Source organism: Hemibagrus wyckioides, linkage group LG06 (genome assembly GCF_019097595.1).
Source record: "Hemibagrus wyckioides isolate EC202008001 linkage group LG06, SWU_Hwy_1.0, whole genome shotgun sequence".
Taxonomy (NCBI): domain Eukaryota; kingdom Metazoa; phylum Chordata; class Actinopteri; order Siluriformes; family Bagridae; genus Hemibagrus; species Hemibagrus wyckioides.
The window spans coordinates 40,694,361-40,722,141 of NC_080715.1; the positions used below are offsets into that span (position 1 = coordinate 40,694,361).

The 27,781-nt window shown below is 40.1% G+C and overlaps 2 protein-coding genes across 5 annotated transcripts in view; both read right to left on the bottom strand.

Moving 5' to 3' along the window:
- Positions 1-7,270, bottom strand: part of tab2 (TGF-beta activated kinase 1 (MAP3K7) binding protein 2) — a 33,260-nt gene extending 25,990 nt beyond the window's left edge. For 2 of the 4 annotated variants that reach the window (XM_058391815.1, XM_058391817.1), the window contains exon 1: positions 6,810-7,268. The gene's annotated coding sequence lies outside the window, so the exon portion shown is untranslated. Of the gene's footprint in view, positions 1-6,795 lie in introns of all 4 variants that reach the window. The other 2 variants (XM_058391819.1, XM_058391816.1) reach the window with 2 other exon arrangements.
- A 13,935-nt stretch (positions 7,271-21,205) lies between these two features.
- Positions 21,206-27,781, bottom strand: part of cdk19 (cyclin dependent kinase 19) — a 46,974-nt gene continuing 40,398 nt past the window's right edge. Inside the window, exons 12-13 of the mRNA XM_058391834.1 lie at positions 26,425-26,628; positions 21,206-25,203 (exon numbers count right to left, since the gene is read on the bottom strand). Coding sequence (XP_058247817.1) covers positions 25,078-25,203; positions 26,425-26,628 — 330 coding nt within the window. The 3' untranslated portion in view covers positions 21,206-25,077. The remainder of the gene's footprint in view (positions 25,204-26,424; positions 26,629-27,781) is intronic.

Below are 27,781 nucleotides of genomic sequence, written 5' to 3' on the forward strand. Positions count from 1 at the left end.
CGAGACTCAGGCTGAAGGAACGACCCGAGCTTCCGCACGCCGATAAACTTGGATCCATCAGACTCTTAACAACGTAGCGCTGAGTAAAGTTCAGCATGCTGCTTGAAGCCCAGTAACTTCTGTATTCTTACTAGCACTTCAGGCTAGCTTTCAGTGGGTGACGTGAACGCTCGGTGTTATGATGCTGTCAGGGGAAGCTGATAACGATGCGGGTTTACCGTTACCATGGCAAAGTTGTACTATAACGGCATGTCCTGATGAATGCGTTTTATTCCTCTTACATCGCATCAGTTAATAAAACTCGCATTGATTAACGCGTTTCATCCATCATTCCGAAGCATCTTATTTACATGGTCCATTTGGTACACAAGTCTCCATGAGTGAGCTGTTGCTATAGAAACAACATTCATATAAACCTGTGGTTATTTTTTTGCACTACAGTCTGAGCTGCTGTTATAGAGAATAAATCAAAGCATCCTGACTGATCAGAATGGAGACCCAAATCAGGACCAGGCATCATAGAAGATACGGGATGATACACCACTGCAAAACCAGAATCCCAATTTTTAGCACCAGAGCTTATTTGAAGGATGGGAGGACAAAGTAAACAATCATTTTTTCATTCATTTCAGCACAATGCCACCTCTGGCTCTGACCCCTTTCTTGACGTTTGTCACTTTAGAAGAGACTCTGCTCTGGTATTCCAACGACGCCTTTCTTATCTACAGTTCACAAACCCAAGTGTGTTTACGTCCATACTGCTGAGGCAAGAGCTGCAGCGAGACGCAGAGAGATAACTGAAAACCGAGAGAGAGACAGAGAGAGAGAGAGAGAGAGAGAGAGAGAGAGAGAGAGAGAGAGAGAGAGAGAGAGAGAGAGTCGGCCATGTTGAGAGGCTCTGGCACGGGCGTCAGAAAGGCCACAAATGGAAAAATAAACAGCAGCGCGACAGAAGCAAACCACTCTGACAGATATAAGGAACTGAGTAGCGTCTGAAGGATTTAACGAGTGAGCGGTTGATGTGGGGGAAACAGATCTAGTGCAGCAGGCTGAAGCTTGCTCTGCAGAACAGAACAACCTCAAAACAAGTTTGTCAAAAACCCGACCTCCCGTGCTTGGCAAGGATTAATCCTAATATTTTCTCGTGGCTCGCTCTCTCCTGGTAAAAGTAACACGGGATGAAAAAGGAGAGGAGGCAGTGTGGGTGGGTGAGTGTGTGTGTGTGTGTGTGTGTGTGTGTGTGAACACAATGTACCTTCACACAGATGTGCAGCTACGCTCCCAACCTCACCTTGTACGCTTGTACCATTTGGTAAATGTCTCACCATCACTGCATCGGTCAGAGAAAGGCCTTGAAAATGTGATACAGTGGTTTATTTCAGAGAGCAGCACTGAATTCTCAAATCTGATTGGTCAGGAAGTGTCAATTCAGTTCAGGACTGAGGCTGAGAATCGCAAGTTTATGTGAACGTGCTCGTTATGATACATTATCTTCTAATAAATAACGTCTTATTCCGAGGGTCCTGCATGGCAGCGTGCAAAAGTCAGGCTGATACAAAGACAGGACTGACAGAGAGACAGGACTGACAGGGATGACAGAGAGACAGAGACAAGGCTGGCAGAAAGACTGGGATGACAGAGAGACAGGACTGACAGGGATGACAGAGAGACAGAGACAAGGCTGGCAGAAAGACTGGGATGACAGAGAGACAGGACTGACAGAGACAGGGATGGCAGAGAGACAAGACTGACAGAGATGACAGAAAGACAGGGATGACAGAGACAGAGATGACAGAGCAACAGGACTAACAAAGAGACAGGACTGACAGAGAGAGGACTAACAGAGCGGCAGGGATGGCAGAGAGACAGGACTGACAGGGATGACAGAGAGACAGGACTGACAGCGATGACAGAGAGACAGGACTGACAGGGATGACAGAGAGACAGGACTGACAGCGATGACAGAGAGACAGGACTGACAGGGATGACAGAGAGACAGGACTGACAGGGATGACAGAGAGACAGGACTGACAGAGTGTAACTGTGTGAGAAACAGACAGACAACAGAGCGACAGACTGGCTGTGACAGTAACTGTGTGAATAAAACAACCAACTGACAGAGGGACAGACTGATAATGAGACAGACTGACAGAATGAAATCATATTTGACGAGGTGGAAAGTTAACAAAGATGATCTCAGTCATTATTTAGGTGGTTAAGCTCACCAGAGCCACAAACTGATCAGGATTAAATAACCTCAGTAACTAAATCAGCATTACTGTGATCTTTAAAACATGAGACCTAAACTGACTACAGACCCCACCCATCTGATATCCAGCACCAGAAATGGACTGAAACAACGGCACAAAGCGCTCACATACAAGTGTATACAATCTCATTCACATAGACTTGGAGCTGTATATAAAGAGCCTTTTGTCTATTTAGATTACATTTACACGTTTGTATTTTTTAAAGTCACAGCTTTTACAGAAGACGGTTACAGGACGCTATGGGCCGAGGCGCCACACAACACCTCCAGTGTTGGGCTCTGTGCTGCGTGTGCTCGTGTCTGTGTTTAGTAATTAAGACTTGCGCAACTGCCTTCGTGCCACCCGTAATAAACACATACTCTCCTTCTGGAAAGCGGCTCTGTTCGGCAGCCCCGGGAAGCCGCTGCCGCCTGCCGTGCCGAGCTCCTGCCATTACGGAGCGCTTCCATGCCGTGACCCATCAAAACCCACGCTGCACTCATCGGCGCTAATTACTTTTTATGTTGCGGATTAGCACAGGATGCACAGCATACTCGGGAGCTAACTAGTGTGATGGAAAACGTGACCGTGATGAGAGCGCAACACAGACAAACAACACAAAGCTTCACATATTTGAGTTGGCCTCAGCGGCATTCGTTAAACGTACGCAAAAATGAGCACACACACACACATACACACAGACACACACACACACAGAGGGCGATAATTTTACCGTCAGGCTGCTGGAGTTTCTCCATTGTAACAAGCTTTGTTACCGAGTAACGTGAAAGCCATTAAAAGCTTTTCTTCTATTTAAAATAAAATCACAAACCCAAGACTAATCCCAACTCTACGATGTTTGTAGTTTGTCACATGTGGGTGTGGCCTATCAATCATTTCTCCTGGATAGAAAAATAAGCAGTAGAAGCCACAAAATTAGCATGAAATCTGACTTCATTATGTCTCTGTTGAACGAGAGGACGTAGATGAACCCATGGTGATGAACCTGGTGAGAAAACGTCATTCTGTTGATGAAATCACACTTCGAAAACAGGCGGATGTCTGGCCGCTATGCCCCTCACTCGGAGAATCGTACGGAGAATCGGTTTAGCTAAAGCCGATAAACCTGCTCGGTGACTGTAGACTGTAGTTCTCGGCTTGTTTTTTGTTGCATTTTGTTGTCAAAAACTACTCAACCTTATGCAGCTGTCCTGTCGCATGTCGTCTCTGTGTAGAAACTTCCGGAGCTAAATATAACACAGGGATGTGTTGATGAATGGCTGCTGGCTTCAGGAGGGAAAGTTTTACTGGTATTGAAGCTCCAGGCAGATAATTACAAGGGACTCGCGATGGGAATCAAAACATCATTTAGGAAACATATGCAACAAAAGACCTTACGCTCACCACAAAAACCACACACACACGCTTATTAACATCCATACACCACTCTGATGTCAAATTCAACAGCCTGGTCCTATTTTCGCTGTAGACTGGGATTGATATTCAGCACTGTAGCCTTCTCTTCTTGAAGGGGGATTAGTAATCTTTGCTAATTAAATGGTAACTGAGTAAAGGCATGGCGAGGTCGAAATAACACCAAACTGTGCAAATGAATGAAACGTCACTCAGCTGCGATTCCCTCCAGATCTACTGAAGCGAGGTGGACGATGGTGACTGGGCTGCGTGCGCTGTGCGGCGCTGAAGCACTAGATGTTTGAGGTCGGTGTTATTTTGACTGAAAGGAGTTGTTTTTGTTGGATCTTGGGCGCGCTGTGATTCATTCAAACACAAAACCAAATCTCTCGGCCTGGAGCGTGAGCTTTAAGTCAGCTGGATGTTGCAGTGTCTTCTGATTCACCAGCGATGATGAAGAAAGCTCCCAGTGAACACATTCCTACCTTTATTAATCGATTATTGAATGGTTATGTCGAGCGTTTGCACAATACTCAGAATTATACTGTATAGAAACGACTCTTTTAAAAAAAAATGATCGTGTCATGATTCTCAGTTTTGTATGATCATGTTGTTTAATTTTGTTACCCACAATGCTGTTCTGACAGTGGGGCAGTGGGATTACACCTTTACTGCTTCAAGACAGCGATCCAGCAGCGCTTTAGTACTTTATCCTGCCCACTGCTCTCTCGATCTCTCTCTCTCATTCTCGTTTTTTCTTTATGTCTCTCTCTCTTTCTTTCTCTCAGCATCCTTTCTCCACCTCGTCGATCAGCAAAAAGCCACCAATAAGATCCTTTGTGCCATAGAGCTGCAATGCATCCTGGGACTCCGAGTCCAGGAATCACGACGTCAGGAAGCGGCAAGCGAGAAAATACAAACGCTAACGTCTCACCAGAATCATAAAACCATCACACTCACTTTAATATGAAGGTTTTTAACGTTTTATGAACGCCGTAATAGGAAAGGCAGCTGAGTGAAGCTACGAAAGGGGGCCGGCCATGACATCATGAAAAGTGGGCGGGGATAGCAAGAACACAGACTGATCCGCTTCATCCAGTCAGTATTATTATTGTTATTATTATAATTATTAGTCTCTTTATTGTGATTACAACTAAAAGGAAAAATATTCTATTTTAAATTCTAAATTTATTTTCTAAACTTTGTCCATGTTGGACAATTCTACAATATTCTAAAAAAACAAATTTACATTCCAAATATTTCTATAGATAAGTGAAAATGAACATGCTCTGAACTCTATACGATTCGTCTATGGAGTCAATTTTTTTTTTATTAAATCCATGTTATAACACAGGTAATAACACATCTATACATAACATCTACTTCACATATTAGAAAAGTTTAAAGACGACGGACAACAAAAAAGGCACGAAAGACCCAAGAGGCAAATCAGCAGAGGTCAGGCGACTCAAACTAAAGACGATGGAGATTATGGATCGTTTTTTCTGGTACGATTTCAGATCATTCGATACGAAGCTGATGTCTGATGATCCTGTTGGTGCCGTACAGAGGAAAAAAAATACTGAGGTAAAAAATTGTAATATAAAAAATTCTGGGGTAAAAAATACTGAGGTGAAATATTCCAGTATAAAACATTCTGAGGTAAAAAAAAAAAATATATAGAGGTAAAAAAAATACAGGGGGAAAAATACTGAGGTAAAAAATACTGATGTGAAAAAACACAGGTGAAAAATACTGAGGTAAAAAAATACTGAGGCAAAAGAAATCTAATAAAAAATTCTGATCTAAAGAAAATACAAAGGTAAAAATAATACAGAGGTAAAAAAATACTGGGGTGAAAAACACTGAGGTAAAAAATACAGAGGTAAAAAATACTGGGGTGAAAAACACTGAGGTAAAAAATACAGGAGGTAAAAAATACAGGAGGTAAAAAATACTGGGGTGAAAAACACTGAGGTAAAAAATACAGGAGGTAAAAAATACTGGGGTGAAAAACACTGAGGTAAAAAATACAGAGGTAAAAAATACTGGGGTGAAAAACACTGAGGTAAAAAATAATGAGGTAAAGAAATCTAATATAAAAAAAATAATGTGGTAAAAAATATTTTTTTTGTTGGCCAAAAATTTTAGTGTCAAACAAACAAATAAATAAATAAATATTCCAAGTGTGAAGGTTTCCAATTAGTTATCAGATGATTCAATAAACAGCAAAGAATTCATCTTTTATGGTGGATTTAAATTTTTTTTTTTCCTTTTTTAAGAAAATAATGCCGAATAAACACAGGGACGCAGAAACAAAACACGAATTCAACCTGCTTAATGAAATCCAATAAATTCTGCACAATTTTCTTTTAAAATAATGAACACTTTACTAACTGCGTTACACAACGGCAGCTTTAAGATCTCTGATGATTAATTAGAAAATAATAATAAAAAGCTACTAGGATAACACAGAAACAAAGCTGGAGAGTTTCTGGAACTTTCTCCATGTAAACACTACTGATGTACAGAAGGTTTGCTAGCTATCTAAGAAACTATCAAATGTATTATTTACATTCTTGTTTATTATTATTATTATTATTACTCATGACACTAGCTGTATGATGTGATGTTCCACAAGCTCAAGATTAAACCTAGTTAAATAAACTAATAATGAAAAAAGAAAAATAATTAAATAAAAAACAGCCCCATTTACAGTTGCTGTAGAGAGAGAGAGAGAGAGAGAGAGAGAGAGAGAGAGAGAGATTAGCACGAAGCTAAAGCGCAGTGCGTACCTTAAAAAAAGAAAAGGAAAAGAAGCAGGGCAGCACGTGAAGTTGCATGAATAAAAGTTAAAAACACAGGTTTATAAACATCCCAGAGATTTCCAGAAGAGCTAGAGAAGTGTGGTTTACTGTAAATCCGTCATCTGGAAAACTTTTTTCCAGGTTTTTTTTGCACAGAGCTAAGCTAAACAGGAGGGAAGAGAAGAAGAAGAAGAAGAAGAAGAAGAAGGGGGAAAAACACGACAGTTTACAGTTAGGCCCCTGATAAACAGCTCGCCTTCTCTCGGACGCAGCAAATATGTTCAGAAATGTCTCATCAATCACAATGCTATTTATTTTCGCTTTACTTTTCTTTCTTTACCGTGTCCGTGTCCGCCGCCGCTCCCCGGGCCGCCTTCCACACCGGAGCCGCCCGAGACCGAGGCTTCTCTCCGTCTGTCTCCGTCTCGGTGTCGGTGTCAGTGTCAGGGCCGGGCAGGAGGAGGAACTCGGAGCCGGGCCTAAGTGCGCTGAGGACGGCGTAACTTTACTTCAGAGTCCGGGGGTGTGGGGGGGTTGGTGGTGGTGGTGGTGGTGGTGGGGGGCTTACCGAGTCTGTACGTCGCCCCCCCCCCTTCACTCTATCTTTCACACACTCCGGGGGATTTCTTAACTTTTTTGTTTTACTCACACAAACTTCTCTTCTTCTTCCGTTTCCTTTAATCCTTCACTCCTCTTCTTTATTATTTTCTCCTTCCCCCCCCCCACTAGTCTTTTTCTTTTTCCTTTTTTTTTCCTCGCTTCCGACACATACGAATCAAAATAACCGTCGCGCAATATGGCGGCCGCGCGCGCGGCTATCGCGAGACTTCTCCCCTCCCCACCACCACCACCTCTTTCTTAAAGGGGGCGAGAGCAGGAAACTTCTAGTAGTAGCACGTGCACGCCTGTTAAGCTAAGCTATTTACAACTTGAATATATCAAAAATAAATAAATAAAATAAATAATAATAATAATAAAAACATACATATATATATATATATATATATATATATATATATATATATATATATATATATATATATAATTATTAATTATATATATAAAATGTATTTATAAAATAATAATATAATAATATTAATAATAAATAATTATATATATATATATATCTATGCCTACATCCTCTCTTTGGTTTCTTTAATCACCTTAAAGAATGAACTTTATACCCTTAACTTGTTTTTAACTCTGTATTAAATCACACCTTTGTTAATTATAGAACTATAAAACAGAGAATTAGCAAAGAAACAGAAACCCGCGTACGTACATGCGAAATCCCCCCCATGTTATGTCGTAAAACGCTTTACTATGACGTAACAACCTGCAGGCTGGGATCTGATTGGTCAGATGGTGCCAGTTATTATTCATGTAACAGCAGGGCTTGGACAAAAGAAGGTTAATATAACAGGGACTTGTGTGTGTGTGTAATGTATAGGCTGATGTGTTGTTTGCGCTTCTTAGGAGTTGCATTTATTTAACGTTTCTGGAAGGAGTCTCGGTGGTTAGAGCTCTCGGCCTCAGTTACGCGTCTGTTTTCTCAGTGAAATGACAGACTTTTTGAAAGAGAGAGAGAGAGAGAGGCTGGCGAGAGAATGGTAACAGGAACTGACTTGTCTCAGACGTTTCACAACATTAAACCCGCCCTCTAAAAGGTACAACGTGTTGTTCCTGAACAAGTGAAATATTCAAGTTATTGGGAAATCGCTGTGGTATAAAAGTCTAGTAATGTTTCTGTTCATGTATTTTCCATTTCATCACAAATGAAAACAAACGTCCATGTTATCCGCATCACACGGACTAATGAATTATACACCGATCCGGTATAACATTATGACCAGTGACAGGTGAAGTGAATAAGACTGAGTATCTCCTCATCATGGCACCTGTTAGTAGGTGGGATATATTAGGCAGCAAGTGAACATTTTGTCCTCAGAGTTGATGTTAGAAGCAGGAAAAATGGACAAGCGTAAGGATTTGAGCGAGTTTGACGAAGGGACAAATTGTGATGGCGGATAGACCACTGGATCAGAGCATCTCCAAAACTGCAGCTCTTGTGGGGTGTTCCCGGTCTGCAGTGGTCAGTATCTATCAAAAGTGCCAAAAAAGCCAAGGCTCATTGATGCACATGGGGAGTGAAGGCTAGACCGTGTGATCCAATCCAACAGACGAGCTGCTCGGATTGCTAAAGAGGTTCAAGCTGGTTCTGACAGAAAGGTGTCAGAATACACCGTGCAGGACGGGTCAGTAAAAGGGGGACCAACACAACATTAGGCAGGTCATAATGTTATGCCTGATCGCTGTATAACAGTTTCGCATTGTTCTTCCTGAACATGTGCACGATGTTATGTGAAAAATCTGTAATTTCAAAATAATGATTCAACCCAAAAAACTGTCCTCCCTGTCTTTCACACGTTACTGGTTTTCCTGTTTCCACTGTGCTTAGCTAGCTGATTAGTTAAGTCACTGAAATCTGAACACAAAACCTTAAGGTCTTGACCCCACGTGAGGTCACCAGATCTGCTTCTGATAAAGTCACAAAGCATTTTTCATCAACCATTATTTTGAATGTATAGTGACTTTCAAATTCCATGCACATTTCAGAACAATTAAAACATATTACTATTCTGTTATAAAAAAAAAAAACTTTACTGAATTCATTCGCCTCTTAAACTCCCATTTTACGCCACACTGCAGTTTAGCGTGGCCTGCTTACCATCGCTTGCTAACATCTTTCATCTATTGTGAGGCACCGCTTGGAAAGACCAGCACGTATTTGTTTTCCTGTCAGCTGGGTGGATACTTGGCATTTGGCATTTTGAGTCCCAACACACACACACACACACAAGCTAACCCGCAGAGACCTTCTGACACACAAAGCATGGGAGGGAAGAGTCACACCCCCACCCCCCACCCCACAAACCTACCCCCAGCAGATGAGAGGAAAATCTGTCCAGTACCTTTAGTTGTTTGTCTTATCCATTTACTCAAACACACTCAGCCACACTGACTCAGCAAAACAGAATCCTGAGAATCCTTTACTCACACACACTCACACACACAGATTCTCGGGAACTTGTGTGGGTGGTTTGATCGTCTTGTACGCTCTTTCCAGCTCTCTCTCTCTCTCTCTCTCTTACACATGCTCATATTTGATGAGTCACGCTCCGGGTTCCCAACAAAGACGCCTTTTGAGCGGCCGGACCCGCTGTCCAGCACGAGCCTGTAACAGTGGCCGGCGCTCTCACAGAACATCTTCCGCTCATCCCAGTGCTTCCAGCGTACATTCCAAACCAATATCTACGCAGTGTAAAAACACCTGATAGTAATAACATTGTTATGTGCTATTAAAGGAAGACTCTAATCTCTGTCCGCGGCATCAGTAGCACACAACAGAGATTTTGGAAAGATTCCATGTGCTGGTTGTAATGGTAGGAACCAGAACGTTGCACTGGACCATTACCACTCAGGTGATGTTGGCAAATAATGTTCGTTGTAGATCACAGCTCCAGGGTCCTCGGGGTCAGATCCTGAGCTCGGGTTACTGTCTGATCGAAGTTTGGCACGTTCTCTATGTCCACGTGGGGTTCCTCGGGGTTCTCTGGTTTCCTCCAACATCCAAAAACATGTTGTGAGGTGGACTGGCTATGCCACATTGCTTGCTTGCTAGGATAAAATAATTTATCGCGGTATCTTACATTTCTTATCCAGAGCGACTTACAACTTATCTCATTTTATACAACTGAGTAGCCCAACCCCTTACCCACTAAGCTACTACCTTTCCTTGTGCATATTTGATGATGCTTCATTCTCACTTAATTGTTAGATAATACTAAAATACGCTAGTGTGATGTGTAAAAGGAAGCACTGCCAGGTACAATTTAGGCTTTGGGTCAATGTGTGTGTGTGTGTGTGTGTCTGTGGTGCAGTCAGGAATCTGCTCCCCCTCTAATCCCCGTTAGTGACCAGACACATGAGACAGAACATTCCAGAAGCTCCGAAGCCGACTGCGGTCCTCGCAGGATCACGGCGACTCCGTAACGCTAATCCCAATCCGAAACATTCCTCCACAGACCGCGTCGTTAAAAGGTTACGTTTAATATCATTAACGAGTGCCGGGTGGGTTTTTTTTTTTCTTTTTCTTTTGTTCCCCTCTTTTTTTTATTGTCATCATTAACTTTAACGTTCACTCGGTTTTATGTGGCACACCTTGAGATGTCTGGAACCAAAAACGGAGCATACTTTATGAATCAAGTTTTAAATAATTACATGTGAGGAGTTAGTCTAATTCGACTGTCACGTGCGATTGATATAGTTCTCTCGCTGCTGAAATCGGTCCGTTTGTATGAGTACTGCGTGTGCTTTTTATTATCGGTTAAATGGTTTATAATGCTGGCCTTCGCCTTCACTCGTTCGTTTCTTTCTTTCGCATTCGGCTTGTTTTTCTTTATTACGTTTAAACTACACCGCACTCGCTCCAGGATTCTGTCCATCTCTGAGATGCTAGCTTGACCGCTAATATGCTAATATCTGAACCGTGAGGATTTACCTTTAAAACAATTTCATTTACGTTTACGTCGTTCATCCATTGTCTATACCCAATTTATTCCTAATTAGGGTCATGGGGGTCTCAGCACACATAGGGCGAAAGGCAGGGGTACACCCTGGACAGGTCACCAGTCCATCACAGGGCCACACATACAGACAGACAACCACACACACTCACTCCTATGGGCAATTTATAATTACCAATCAACCTAATGTACGATTTTAAACTGTGGGAGGAAACCGGAGTACCCGGAGTAAACCCATGCAGGGGAGAACATGCAAACTCCACACAGAAAGGCCCCTGTCTGTTTGAACCTGGGATTTGAACCCAGGAACTTCTTGCTGTGAGGCAACAGTGCTAACCACTAAGCCACCATGCTGTCCCTCTAATACTATTCATTCAAGCTAATTTCTGAGGTAAAGTCTACAGTATTTTCTGCTAATGCTAGTCGGATGGCTAAGAATCCATCCATCCATCCATTGTCTATACCTGCTTATTCCTAATTAGGGTCACGGGGGGGCACATAGGGCGAAAGGCAGCGGTACACCCTGGACAGGTCTGGCTAAGAATCCTAACAGGATATTGTAAGAAAACATCTTGAAACCCAGCTACAAGCAGCCAGCTTGCTATAAAGAGCTAATCTGAGGTAACTTTTTAAAGTTTCAGTTATGAATTTTTACGATCTTTACTGCAAAGGCTAGTTAGGTGGCTAAAAGATACAAACCTGACAGGAAATTTTTAGCGTGTGTATTTCTGTCATAGCATGATATTCAATCTTTACACCTAGTGGTAGCCAGCTAGCTAAGCTGACAGGAATTCTGAGAGTACTGTTGTCATATACATAAATGATAAACTGCTGATAAACTGCTAATGCCAGCAAAATGGTTAACATGAGCTAAATGGCTAACATAAACTTGACAGGATTTCTGTCATAGCATGCCATTCAATCTATACAGCTAATGCTAGACAGCTAGCTAGTTTAAGCTAACTTGACAGGATTTCTGAGATTATCTGTGAATGACTGCGTATGTGAATAATATTAATACAATATAAATACAAATAAAATTTGAATATAAACAGTTCTGCCTTGACCAGGCTGATTAAATAAATTGAAGCTTGTTTAAAACCCTTTCACTTATATGGAAACTGTTACCATAGAAACGACGAATATATTAGGAGTGCAGTAATTTAAACCTGTGAAACTAATCAACACCTTCTGACCAATCAGAGCTCAGAATTCAGCAATACTGCGGATGTTACTGTTCATATACGATAATAAAGTTATAGTTTAGAATCAGAGATTAAATTACAGAGGAAAAATGGACCATAGTGTGTGTGTGTGTGTGTGTGTGTGTGTGTGTAGTGGTGTACTGTGTTACCTAAGGATGCAAGAGAGTCACTGTATCTGACAGACAGGTCTTGCTGACTGTGCTCCTATGCTCTTTAACACACACACACACACACACACACACACACACACAAGAGGAATCTGACCACCCACTGGCCCGGATCCCGAACAGACTTGACCGCAGAGAACTTTATCAGTGACACCCTGTGGCAGAAATAGTAACTGTAAAGTAAAGAACATGGAGATTAGCTTAACATAATTTAAATGATATTTTTGTAAATACACAACACACATCGTTATTTATTATTGTGCACTTTCTCATCATGAAAAAGGACAAAACTGGTCAGCAGAGGCTAAATGAGCTAGGGTTTGGGTTAGCATGAGCTAACCTGACAGGATTTCTGACAGGAATTTTAAGTCAAATATTAAAAAGTTGAAAAATTATAAACATTACTGCTCACTTTAGCCTGCTAGCTAATATAAGCTAACCTGACAGGAATTGTGAGAGAACTGCTGTCATATATACGTAAATGATAAACTGCTGATAAACTGCTAATGTAAGCTAAATGGCTAACATAAGCTAAATAGCTGACATAAGCTAAATGGCTAACAAACCTGACAGGATTTCTGTCATAGCATGACATTCAATCTTTACAGCAAATGACATAACATAAGCTAACTTGACAGGATTTCTGAGAGAACTGTTGTCATATACACGTAAATGATAAACTGCTGATAAACTGCTAATGTAAGCTAAATGGCTAACATAAGCTAAATGGTTAACATTAACTTGACAGGATTTCTGTCATGGAATAATATTTAATCTTTTTAACTAGCTCCTATTATGCTAGCCAGCTAGCTAATAGGAGCTAACCTGACAGGATTTCTGAAAGAATTGTCAAATACATAAATGATAAACTGCTGCTCACCTGCTAATGCTAGCTAAATGGCTAACATAAGCTAACTTGACAGGATTTCCGTCAAAGTATGATTTCAATCTTTTCAACTGATGCTAGCCAGCTAGCTAATATGAGCTAACCTGACAGGGTTACATAAACTATAAATTGCCGATAAGCTGTTAAATCCAGCTAAATGGCTAACATAAGCTAACTTGGCAGGATTTCTTTACAACTAATGCTAGCCAACCAGCTAACATAAACTAACTTTACAGGAATTCTGACAGGGATTTTGTACATCTTAGCTAATGATAGCTAACAACAGTATAAAATATTATTTATGGAAACGCAAAATGTTTTTTTGTCAGATGTCGGTTGCTACCCGATATGGCATAGAAATGGGGGGGAACGTAGGACCCTGGGGACATAAACACACTCCTTCAGTAACGTGTATGGACGCTCCTTATACATTCTCACGGAAATCCTGTCAAGCTAGCAGTCTAGCTAGTGTTAGCTGTTAGGTTTATAAACTCTTTAAATGTCTTTCTTTTCTTCAACATCTTGTTCATTAGCTCATGTTAGCTAGCTGGCTAGCATCAGCAGTAAAATCCTGTTACATAAGCACAACAAACAAATTTAACACAGAAAGCCTTTTAGCTTATATTGGGCGTACAGATAGCATTAGCAGTGCAATTTATAAACACTACTCTTCAGAAAATCTGTTATATTAGCATTTTTTATTCACATCTATGAATATTACTTGTAAAAGTTTGCACATGTGAGCGGCGAGAAAATGTTGCGAAACATGAACACGACTTAAAATTCCTCTCAGAAATCTTTAGCACGTTAGCTATCTGGCTAAGCATTAACATGAAAACGTATGAAATACTTTTTCTAAATGATGTCAAGTTAGCTTAAGATTATTTCATGGATTCCTATACTTTACTTCAGGAACATTTCATAAACATTCTGTCAACCATGTTAGCATGCTATTCCTAGCATTAATGAGCGACCACATTTCCCTGATCCCATATCAACAGACATTTTGAAGCAAAAAAGAGGTTTTTATTACAATAGAGGATATAAAATAAATATACATGACATTTTTCTCCTTTAACAGTCATTTGTACAGTGAGATAAAGAGGACGACGAAGCTACTAGCGGCCAGAGTACAAATCAGTTTATTATAGTTCCTGCACTGTGCTATTGCCTTAGCTACTTCAGAATGAAATATACGTGTCTGTCCGTGAGTGTGTGTGTGTGTGGGTGTGTGTGTGGTTACGCAACAATTAACACGCATAAAACGTGTCAAGACGACATGTGTGCACATATCTATTAGCACCCCTAACTAAATCAGACAGAAACACTTGAGCAAAACAGTTAACATGGACTTGAACCATTTTCTTGGGGTCCAATCAGGATTCAGGATTTCCTATAGGTGTGTATGCGGACTGTTTGGGCGCCGATTTAGACTTTGCGTACATCCGGATTCACTTAGCATTCAAGAAGCGATTCGTTCCACTTCCTTCGGGATCGGGCGAAGCGCAGATAAATACGGACGAAAGACAGGTATTAAATTTTGCTTTTTTACGCATGAGAAGTCTCAGTGATCTCTTAATAATTTAACATTCATGTCGTATAGTTACGTCACGTTCACACCTCCGGTGATTTTAAGACTTGTGAAAAGTGTTCTCATTTACACGTTCCCCACGAACAAACAAAAGCCACATAGAATTTTAGCATTAATGTATTTGTACAGGGTTTTCCTACATACTGACTTCATAATAACAGCAAAATGATGCAAGTTTAGATTCACTGTGGATCGAAAACAAACAGCGTTCTCACGTGACACAGGATCTGTATCCAGGACGGCAGGAAATCGGTGCCTCAGTGTGTTTTCAGGGAACGGCTCCATCCCAATGTTCACATCTTCTGTTACGCTCCGACTTCACAACTCAAAAGATCTCACAGAAGCATGTTAATCAGCTAGCAGTGAGCTAAAAGGATATTGGAATGAGTGTAAATACAGCTTTAACTTAAAAAAAATCAGAATAGAATTTTAATCTCAGAATTTTCCGATTGGTAAATAAAACAATTTCGGTTTTAAGGATCGAAAACAATTCTACTTAAAAAATTCTATGGTAAAAGTGTGGGTAAAAGTTTATATAAAATAAATAAATGTAAAATTAAAAAAAAAAGGTTTAAAACATTTACTTTTCTCTCACACTGGTAAATCTGTTCAACTCGGTCCATACAAAAGATGTACAAAAAATTGTTGTTGTTTTTTCCCCGCTGAAAAGTCAATTTTTTGTATAAATATCAGATATATTATTAATACAAATCTAAATTCATTTAACTGTCTAAAATGTTTTTGATAAATATAGCTGAAACCTGTAAAAATGTGACTGATTAAATTTGTAGCTTCTGGTTTAAAAAAATAAAAATAAATAAATAAATAAATAAATAAAAATAATAATAATAATAATAATAATAATATTTTTGCACCCTGATCTCTGAGGTTTGAAGTAATTGCTTGGATAAAAATTAAAATGGCATAAAACAATAAATAATAATAATTCTTTTTTTTTTCTTTTATCCCCTTTTTTGTGGCATTTAATTTTTTTATTTAATTTTTTTATTTTAATTTTTAAGTATTAAGTTGGAATATAATCATGTGATTTATTATTATTAACAAAAGACATTTTCCGTTATTATATTAAAGCCTGAAAGGTCTGAAAATCTCCATCTGTTGGACAAATTTAACATGATTTTATAATCAGAGGAATTTAGGAAGATTTTAAACAGATCTGTGAAACAAGAGCCGAAGACGGAGCCGTGAATTGGGACGGAACCGAACCTCCGAGTGCTCTGTTCGGGATGTGAATATGTGTGCGTGTTGATGGTGATGTTTTAAGTGCTGTTGGTTTTTTAAATAGAATTTTTTTATTATAAAAACAAAATAAAAATAAATAAAAATAACCGCATGCATCTTCTGTAAAAAAAAAAAGAAAAAAAAGGGGGGGGGAGACAGAGTGACATGACGGAGGCCTTCAGGCTCCGCCCACTTATTTGCATACAACATTCAGAGGCTTTATATTTCTACACATTTACAATAAGAACTCCGTCTAGCTGTTATAGAAGCCGTTGTATCTTTAGTGCCTAAAACAAGACAATAAAAAACATGAAATTCTTCTCTTTTCGTTGTTGTTTCATTTACCACTAAATAGTTTAGCAATAACAGTGCATTAAAAAGACTAAGATCATAGAGCTATGTTTCCATGAAGAGTTCTTATGTACAGTTAAAATTCACACAAAACAAGACATTTCAAAAATAAAAATGAAATAATAATAAGATGTTAATGTTAGCAGGACTTCATACTGAACCTCCCAGAATTCCACACGGTGAGAGTTTTACTAAAACGCCTCCTGCTCCGTAGTTTAGAATAAAAGCTAGAACTCATACGGACATGTAAAAAAAATCTCAGAAAAGGCAGGAAAACAAGAAACGCCGAGTGCCGGGTCGAACCCGGGTGGAAACGCACGGCCCGAGTTCCAGTATTGTGTTTAAAACGCCATGTCCACTTCCTCTCTGAGAGGTCAACATTTATATTTCAAGCCGGGGGAAAGACAGGCGACAAAAAGCAACTGATTGTTAGCTGCATGAGAATTTCTGGCTGCATTGATCTTTAAGGCGATATTAGGATCGTAGATAAAATGCACATTTTTAAACTAAAAGTTGCATTTGAAAGCCATTTAAGTCGTAAGCTCTGGAAACTAATTTTAATCTGGAAAAATTCTTCCGTTAGAAAAAATGACAGAAAAAAATTTCAAAAAGGGTAAAAATCTGAATTAAGTATGAAAGTAGATTTATTTGACTGAAAATTAAAATTAAAATAAATAAATAAATAAATAAATAAATAAATAAAAGGCTTAAAACAAGTATTTACTTATTTATTTAAGTTATTTATTTTTTTTAAAAGAAGGTTAGGCTCAGGGACTTGTTCAAAATTCGTACTTTCCTTACAATATAATCTGCTTAGGGCTCAGAAATCATATGCCATTCAAATCAAATTCCATTTTGAATGGATTTAATTGAATGAAATAGTTGATAAAAGAAAGAATCGACAAGAGCATCACTTTAATACTTTATACAAGTACTGATCAAATTTGACCGGGTTTCCGTGTTGAAATTTAAAAGGCAAGCTGTTAGCAAAACAAATAGATTAGCAAGTTGCAGAGGTCCTACAAAATTTCCTGACCAAAAATATATAAATAAATAAAAGAATGCTGGTTACATTTTGTTCAATTCTACTCCTTTCATCTATATTCGTTTTTCCTGCTTTAATAAACTAAAGATACAATTTTAGTGCAAAATAAAATGAAATCTTTGAACCCACTGAATTAAAAAATCTCAGACAATAAAATATTCACAAATGTCCTTAAACGCTTTCATAATTATTTAATTACATTGCTTTAAAAAAAAAAGCAAATCAGCACACTTTCTAGCTTACGTTTGTCAAATAAAAATAAAATAATATTAAATAAGACTGATAAAATGTATAAAAAGATTTTTTTCCCCACAAAAATCGACATATTTAAAGGTTTAAGATCCAGTTTTCTCAAGTTTAAGCCGTGGAAGCTAAGCCCTGTGTAACACATCCTTATTTAAAGTCTTCATACACTTAAATGGAATTTGTTTTTTCTTCCAAATTAATTTTCCAGTCTATAATGAAGAAGAAGCCATTCTGGATTTGTGTTGGAGAAGAAAAAAATAAAAATAAATAAAATAAAATAAATTGAAAATAAAATAACTAACTAAATTAAGCAAAAGAAATAAATCCAAAACACATGATTCAACAAAAACATTTTGGTTTCTGGTAAAATGATTCTTAATTATATTTTTGATATTCAAAATATTTTAGAATATTTTTTTAAATTGATTTTTTAATATATAATTTAGTAATAATTAATCCTGATATGAAACTCGGACCTAAGGAAAGAGAACAAGGCAGTGTTAAAAACAGTACTGGAACGAATATTCGATATTTTTAAAAAAACAAAACAAAAACAAAAACAAACAAAAGGCACTGTCAACATGCTGAAATGTTTTAGCTGAAAGAAATAATCGCACACTTATTAGTGAACACTCGTAAGCTTCGACAGTCCCTTTTAAAAACTACAAACCCCCACGCAGCTCCTTCAGCTTGCTGAAAAAAAAAATCCCCGACACTACGAGGACTGGTGCCTTCTGCGAAATGGAGTTCAGTGCATAAATAATCACCACGCCTACTATAGTCAGTGCCTATGTACAACTCAGTGATATATAAAGGCTTATGGCGAGCGGAAATATAGCTTCAGACTACATCAGGGAAGGAAAATAAAGAGCTGTACAAACGACCTGAAAAGGTTAATCTGTTTTTTGTTTTTTTTTTTAAAAGTAAAACAGACTCCTCTGCCCTCAGCTTCGGGCCTGAGACGTATCTAAACATTGATATATTTTTATATAGAATATATGTATAGGTATATACACGTGTGACGATAATAAATACGCTTGTGTAGAATTAATACACATGCCTTTTTTTTTTTTTTTTTTTTTTTTTTTTTTTACAATCGATCTTAATAGGTTATAACAATACAGCATACAGTTAAAAAAAAAAAAAAAAAAAACCTCAGTGACTTCATGTCAATTTTCAGTTATAACAAATCCCGTTTTGTTAAAAAAAAAAGACAAAAAAAAAAAAAAAAGATAATAAGAAATACGGTGATGTTGGCTGCTGTGGTATGAATTCGAGGCTCCTGCCCAAGCGGAAGCTTTTCAGGTAGGGTTTATTCGTCTTCGTTTCGTCTGTTTGCATAGGAAAAGCGTGAAGGTTTAGTGTCCCACAAGGAGAAGAGACGGCGACAGGACCACACACACTACACCGATCACCTCGCTTGAATTTTTTTTTTTTACAGAAGGAGATGCTAAACTGGCGCTCGAAGCACGCCGGGTCTATGGAGCGTCTCGGGAGGAAGAGAAGAAAACATGCGCTGTAGAGAAGAAGGTCAGGGGGTCGGGCTAGACTGGACTGCTGGTCGAAGAAGAAAAACAACGATGGGAGCCACCTCGCATCTAGAATGTGATATTTGAAGTTATTTTCCTGTCAAAAGTTAGTTGGACTACTGATCAGGAAGGTTGTGAGTTCGAATCCCAGGTCCAACAAGCTGCCACTGCTGGGCCCCTGAGCAAGGCCCTTAACATTCAATTGTAGGGCATCTGCCAAATGCCAGAAATGTAAAGGTAATCCTATGTGGTAATCAGTCGATGCATGACACTTTAGAATCAGTGCCACAGCTACGAGTCTTTCCATCTTTACGCATTTACACAGATTTCACTGTGAATTGTTTGAGCTAAAGCTACACAATGAGCCACTAATGAAACAATTTGAAGGGGCGGGGCCAAGAGGATGGCTCCAGAGAGTTAAAGTGGCGGAGCTAAAAAAAGAAGTGTAGATTTTACGTGAAGTTACTCAGCACTGGGTCGTTAGGTGCTTGATATTATCGCTTTTGACAGGAAAGTAACGTTACAGCCATTCCGGAGCTAGCCAGTAACTAGCGCTAAAGAAATACTTCACTCAAAATATGCTAACGTCTATAATGAGGAATAAACTAGTTAAGCTGTCTTTGTGTGTCATATGAAACCTTTTGAAACCAAGGTAGTTCTTGTGTTGTCGTGTGACACGTTCGCTGGTCTCTGGTTGGTCCAAATGATTCATTCATTGATATCAGGATGCATCTCGAACAATTAAGAGATCTTTAGCATGTTTCTCTGGTGGAACAACAAAGGTAAAGGTTCTACAAAGAACCCTAGAACACAGAGCTCCAATCAAAAACGATCCCTTTTAGACAGCGAATAAGACTTAACAGAAGAACCCTGGAAGAACCAGGATACTGAAAGGATACAAGATTTAGAACCGTTCTTCAGTTGTCTGTTAAGGGGAACCCTTAATGATAAACATTATTTCCCATTCCAATACCAAAAGCTTTGGGTATCCCTTTAAGTGGGACCCTTTAAAGATGAACCTAAAGATCCAATTAGAACTTTTTTCACCAGAACCCTTGAAGAACCTGTTTGTTCTTAGTATACGTTCTTCGGATCCTTGTAGGTTCTTCAGTCTTCACTGGAGGAACCCACAATGAAACAGAAAGGGTTCCAATTTATTTGGAACAACCACTGAAGAACCTTTTTTTTTTTTATCTAGGTGTGTTAAAGGGTGTTTCCAGATTAGGAATGCTTAAAGGTTTTTTTGGTTGTCCGTCTTGTGGAAACTTTATCCTTTAACTCTCTGTAGAACACTCTCAGAACCTTTTTTTTTTGGCTTTAAGTAATATGGTGTGCCCGCTAGCATTGTTAGCATATTTGAGTGAAGTTCTCTTTTAAATATTGTGGCTGTAAACTAACGTTAGGTGAAATGAGCATGTCCACTCAGGTCAGTGCAATCCTGATAGGAGATCAGTGCCTTTTGCTCATCAGATGCTTATTGTTCAGTCTTTAGCAGGTCTCAGGTCAGCTACATGGACCAGTGTCTCTCGAGTCTACTTCGTTCCTGATGGCCATGAGTACAGAGTGCAGAAGTGCCATACAGTTGACAGCCCCGGAGAGTCCCGCAGTTCTCTCAAGCCCCAGTGGATGTCAGTGTTTCCAACATTTTCAGTGCACTTATCAGGTCTGGCCTGTTTCTTCTCGACTCGAGACCATGCTTAGTCTTACCCTAGCTGAGGTCAGGATTTGGCGGACTGGGGAAAGAGAGCCTGGAATAGCGTTAAAGGGAAAAAATGAGCTCTTCTTTCCCCTAGTTTGAAGGACCTGGAGTGTTTTTTTTTTCGTTGTTTTTTTTTGTTTTGTTTTTTTACAGCGCTGCCTCAAATGTGTGTCTACAAACAAAGTGGTGAGGAACAAAATGAATCTAAGCAAACTTCAAAACCAACGATAAAAATAGAATTAAAAATTCAAAATTATAAAATATTTCAAACAGGAGGTAACAGTCACTGGAGCTGCCTCGGACATCGTAACGAAAAAACATAAACACGTACATACGCGCGGTTTCTCTTACACACAGGGTTGATACACTCGATTATATAATCATGGCCAAAGAAGATTCGTCAAACATTAAAAAGGAATTTTCTCCTTTCGTTTTGCTTCAATTTCCTGACAAACCAAGCCGTCATTGATATTTGCCGTTCGTCCTCGTGAATGAAATCAGTATCAACAAAGGACTCGTAAAAGTAAAGGGCTTCCTCTGCAGTGTTCAGATATCAGAATTCAATATTTACAAAAGGACAAAAACTAGAAGGTCGAAGCCTTCAGGTCTGTAGTTGAAAAATCGTAAAGGCGCTCTGCACATGCATGAAGAAGAATCGCGACTCCGATAAGGACCAGCCACTAAGTCTTCTATCTTCAAAGTTCTTTGTTCTTCGGGTGTCTTAGTGCATGTGGTGTTATATTTGCACAGGGCGGACAGGAAAAGGAACAGTAGATAGGAAGTGTTGCAAACAGACAGAGAGACAGACAGATACAGGAAGGAAGGGATATTTGGTTTGTATTAGCCTCCATATTGCGGGTGTGTAGCCGGTCACTGGACCCGAGATGAATCGAGTCTAGATTCCGGTTGGTTCTGTACGGAAACTGTGGGTCCTAATGGCAGGTTCTGTTTTGGCCCTCACACTGTCCCAGAGGGCATTTTACAGGCAGAAAACAAACATGTGTAGGACTGGAACTGTAGCAGGTTTTGGAGAATAGCTAGATATGGATACAGAAGTTTCTGAGAATCAGAAACAGTGACAGTTCTGAGGACTGGTAAAGTCCTTAAGAGATACTGAAGGGTTTAATGACTGCTTATAGACCTAAACTAAAGATTCTACATAAAAAAAACAAAGGTACAAAGTATTCCAGTTTGGACAGTAGTGTTTCTAAATAGAAACTGCAGGGTTCAGATAATTTGTGTTTAGTGAATACTGTAGGCTCTTGGACTACATCATTCAGCACACTGGCTCCAAGTATTCTGAGGGTTTCCAAGGGTTTTGTAAGGACACTGAAGGCTTTGTTGAGTGGTTCTTGAAGGAAACTAAAGGATCTGGGGACTGGTTCTGGATGGAAGCCCAGAGGCTTGGGGAGAGGTTCTGGGTGGAAAACCAGGGGTAGACACAAAATGATATTAAGAATTCTGAAGACTGGTTCTGAGTGGAAGAGGCTTGGAGACTGATTCATGACAAAAACCCAAAGGCTTTAGGACTGATTCTAGAAACAACCTCAGGGAGATGGGGACTGATTCTTGACAAAAGCCCAGGAGCTTAGGGACTGACTCTTGATAGACACCCAGGAGCTTAGGGACTGACTCTTGATAGAAACCCAGGAGCTTAGGGACTGACTCTTGATAGAAACCCAGGAGCTTAGGGACTGACTCTTGATAGAAACCCAGGGGTATAGGGACTGATTCTTGATAGAACCACAGGAGCTTAGGGACTGACTCTTGATAGAACCCCAGAGGCTTAGGGACTGATTCTTGATAGAACCCCAGGAGCATAGGGACTGACTCTTGGTAGAACCCCCAGGGGCTTAGGGACTGATTCTTGATAGAACCCCAGGAGCTTTGGGACTGACTCTTGATAGAACACCCAGGAGCTTAGGGACTGATTCTTGATAGAACTCCAGGGGCTTGGGGACTTGATGGAAACTTTCTTGGTGGAAGGATTCTGAGGATTGGTTTTGGATAGATGGATGGAGGGGCCTGGGGTCTTGATCTGGGGGGAAACCAAAGAGACAGGGGACTTGTTCTGGTTCTTGAGGGAATTTTCACGGTTCAGATGACTGACTCTAAATGGACACAGTAGGATTTGATGGATTTTAGGAACTTGATTTGCATAAAAACTTCATGGATTGACAGTTGGGTCCATATGGATTCACAGCATTGGACCCATAACGACACTCTAGGACTGGTTTTGTAAGCTTCAGGGTTATGTAATTATGCTGAAGATACACTATATTGCCAAAAGTATTCGCTCACCTGCCATGACTCGCATATGAACTTAAGTGACATCCCATTCCTAATCCATAGGGTTCAATATGACGTCAGTCCACCCATTGCAGCTATAACAGCTTCAACTCTTCTGGGAAGGCTGTCCACAAGGTTTAGGAGTGTGTTTATGGGAATTTTTGACCATTCTTCCAGAAGCGCATTTGTGAGGTCACACACTGATGTTGGACGAGAAGGCCTGGCTCTCAGTCTCCATTCTAATTCATCCCAAAGGTGTTCTATCGGGTTGAGGTCAGGACTCTGTGCAGGCCAGTCAAGTTCATCCACACCGGACTCTGTCATCCATGTCTTTATGGACCTTGCTTTGTGCACTGGTGCACAGTCATGTTGGAAGAGGAAGGGGCCAGCTCCAAACTGTTCCCACAAAGTTGGGAGCATGGAATTGTCCAAAATGTCTTGGTATGCTGAAGCATTCAGAGTTCCTTTCACTGGAACTAAGGGGCCAAGCCCAGCTCCTGAAAAACAAACCCACACCATAATCCCCCCTCCACCAAACTTTACACTTGGCACAATGCAGTCAAACCCAGACTCGTCCATCAGATTGCCAGATGGAGAAGTGCGATTCTAGAGTCCAGTGGCGGCGTGCTTTACACCACTGCATCCGACGCTTTGCATTGCACTTGGTGATGTATGGCCTGGATGCAGCTGCTCGGCCATGGAAACCCATTCCATGAAGCTCTCTGCGCACTGTTCTTGAGCTAATCTGAAGGCCACATGAAGTTTGGAGGTCTGTAGCGATTGACTCTGCAGAAAGTTGGCGACCTCTTCGCACTATGCGCCTCAGCATCCGCTGACCCCGCTCCGTCAGTTTACGTGGCCTACCACTTCGTGGCTGAGTTGCTGTCGTTCCCAAACACTTCCACGTTCTTATAATACAGCTGACAGTTGACTGGGGAATATTTAGGAGCGAGGAAATTTCACGACTGGATTTGTTGCACAGGTGGCATCCTATCACAGTTCCACGCTGGAATTCACTGAGCTCCTGAGAGCGACCCATTCTTTCACAAATGTTTTAAAAACAGTCTGCATGCCTAGGTGCTTGATTTTATACACCTGTGGCCATGGAAGTGATTGAAACACCTGATTCTGATTATTTGGATGGGTGAGCGAATACTTTTGGCAATATAGTGTATAAATAATGGTTTTTGTATGAACACAGAAACTTTTTATGCACACTAAAATCAGGATCCGTGTCCCCGATATTGTGGGATTTAAGGAACTGGTATTGTGGATTCGTGGTTGTGTTCTGAAGTAACTTTCGTATGATTGTCAGTCTGAATCCCAGGACTGCCAGAGTGCCACTGTCAGGCCCTTGAGAAAGGTCCTTCACCCTCACCTGCTCAGCTAAACACTTGGATTGCATCCTGCCTCAGTGGTAAAACACTTTGGATAAAAGCCTGTGCCAAATAAATAAATGTAAATATGTGAACTATATTTCTGAGTACTGGTAACGAGGGTTAGGACGCTGGTGTTGTTTCTCATCACAGGGTTCATCTGAGCTCCGAGGCTCCTGGGATGTGTAGTTGAGAATGGTTGGAAGGTGCTGCTTAAGAAACGACATCTTATCTGCTGGTACTGGCAAGGCTAGTAAGAATAGCATACAAATCTCAAGCTGCAAGCGTAGAAGTGTAAAGGAAGTGAGGATAAGAACAGGTTCATAAGGAATGGCAGCGAGACCTGCGTTTGTGTTCATGTTCACGTTAGCGTGAGCCGCCAAAGGTTTCCACGCCTCAGTAGCGGTGAGACTGATGCGAGTACTGGGAGCTTTGCTGAGATGTGGATGAATATCCCATGGTGCTTTGAGACTGGGTGGTGCCTTGGACGTTGCTTTGGTAACCAAGGCGTGAGCTGGAGTGCTGAAACAAACGGAAAGAAAGAAAGAAAGAAAGAAAGAAAGGGTTAATAATCATCACGGGGTAAGGAGGATAAAAAGTGTAAACCTATTGGAATGTCATTCAGCTTGTAGAAGGCCATTATAAAAACAGAAATTAAACATGCTAAGACTAGTCTCTCTCTCTCTCTCTCTCTCTCTTTCTCTCTCTCTCGCTCCATATGATGCAGTATTTAGATGCACAGATAGGGCCAAGTTGTAGTAGCTCACACTGCCATGCTTATCAGTTAAAGTCTAAACACACACACACACACACACACACTCAGGGCAAAGTCCATGGCATAACCTCAGAGTCAGTCCAGTACTGATCCTTTGGTGACACGTGCAACGGGCAGATCATTCGCTAATCTTTTTATTTACTACAGAAAGGGCTTTGTAAATATTACTCAACATTATTATACGATTAGCTAAAGCGAATCAAATTCTCTCTCTCTCACATACACACGTTTTCTAATTAAGCACACGAACGTGATCCGTCGTTTGTGTCCAGAAGTGTGACTTGTAGAGCTTGTAAAGATTCTTTACGCTTTTGAGCTAGTGGCTGTTTGACAATGTCAGGGTTACTGGAAGAACGAGTCCTCTGAGACAAATGCTCTTGATAAGTGGGCAAGGCAAGAAGATAGCAGTGTAGCAGCCTTTATATCTTGTGCCAACACCCGACACAGGTGGATAAGTAACTGTAGAGCTTCACAGGAAAACAACAAGCTGTAGGAATATGCTTCTGTTTATCATGAGGTGTAGATTCACAAGCTAGGTGGATAACATTCCGAACCGTGAACCTTCTACCCAGAGGCTCCTGTGTTACGTTTTATTTTTCGCATTTCAAATCTAAATTCAGCTTTCTATGAGCAGGGACGCCTTCATGTCCTGGAAGGTTGGATATCGATGCTCCATGTTGATTTTCTGAGCTGAGAAATCTTCATATCAAAAAACGTATATATAAAAGTGTTCAGAGGCTGATATACGCCTTTCAGAAAAATGATTAACACTCAGACTGATAAATCTGCACAAGAACACAGCTTTCAGTTATCTGTTAGTCCTAACTCGTATTCCTGATATGATCTTGGTGTTTACGTTGTACATTTTTCAAGGGTGGGACCATTAGGTAACATTCTTGGGTGTGGAACTGTGTGGCAATGCAATTTATGATGTCTGTGTGTGTGTGTGGTGTGATATACACACACACCTGGTAGTCTGTCTGAAGCACGTTGGCCCCTGTGGTGCGGCTCTTCTTGTTCGGGGGCCCCTGCTCCTGTCCCGTGTGCTGCATGGAGGGCCCCGTGGTACCCCCGGACGTGCCGTTGGTCTGAGCCGAGCTCTGCTGAGACGGAGCCTGCTGCGCCTGCGTTTGCGTCTGCGCCTGCGTCTGCTGGTGCTGTTGCGTCTGGTTCTACATGAACATACGCAAACAGAGACGTCTCACTGGTCGGATGATTAGATCGGACGGCAGCTTTCTTTTGTCTTGTGGGTGAAGTGAAACCTTTACAGCAACGTCGCATGCTATAGAACAATACAGAGGACAAACCCCATACACGCTAGCGCAGTCACACAGAGACTGGAGATGAATGGGGAATGGGAATATTATTACGTGAAATCCAGACAAAATCTTTTAAAATAAATAATGATAAATAATATAATACAAATATACATATTTGTGTAAAAAAAACCCTGTAGGTGCTGGAGGAATAAAAATAAATGATATTTATTTATTCTTTCTTTCTTTTTCTTTCTTTTATTCTTTTTCTTTCTTTCTTTCATTTTCCTTTCTTTCTTTCTTTATTTCTTTCGTTATTACAATGACAGTAAATCTTTGTGGTTTCTCTGTGACACATCAAGCTGCTATGTATTTATTTATTTATTCATTTATTCTCACTAGCCTTGGTTTTAGGAGACAGTACTTTCCTTCCTTCCTTCCTTCTTTCTTTCTTTCTTTCTTTCTGTTTTTTCCTATCTATCTATCTATCTATCTATCTATCTATCTATCTATCTATCTATCTATCTATCTATCTATCTATCTATCTATCTATCTATCTATCTATCTTTAATTTAATATGATACTGTGATTTATTTATTTATTATTCCTTTTTTGCCATATTATGCAAGACTGATGACTCTTACAGCAGATTTTATTATTTTTTAAATTTAATAGCCAGTCATACATGTCTGATCACATTTATGAATTCATGTCCTTTGTGTTCTCGCTGAAACTTTTACTGTTTTTCCTGGAAACCAGTTAGTTCCTGTTTTCCCAGACGTACATTACAGCAAGTATAATCAGTTATTTCTTGGAAAAAGTAAGTGCAGTTTGTCGTGTTACTGAGAAACCGCGAACGCGTGAACCTCCTCTGTCCTGAAGATGTTACAGTTTAACCTCTCACTGTTAAATGACTCAACGCCTTCTGACCAATCAGGATGGAGAGTTCTACTGCGCTGTGGTATGAATGCAATCAGCAGTGTGTGTGTGTGTGTGTGTGTGTGAGGGGGGTCAGAGGTCAGTGGGTTGATGTCAGCTGTTATATCGTGCTCGCTTAAAGCACCAGAGG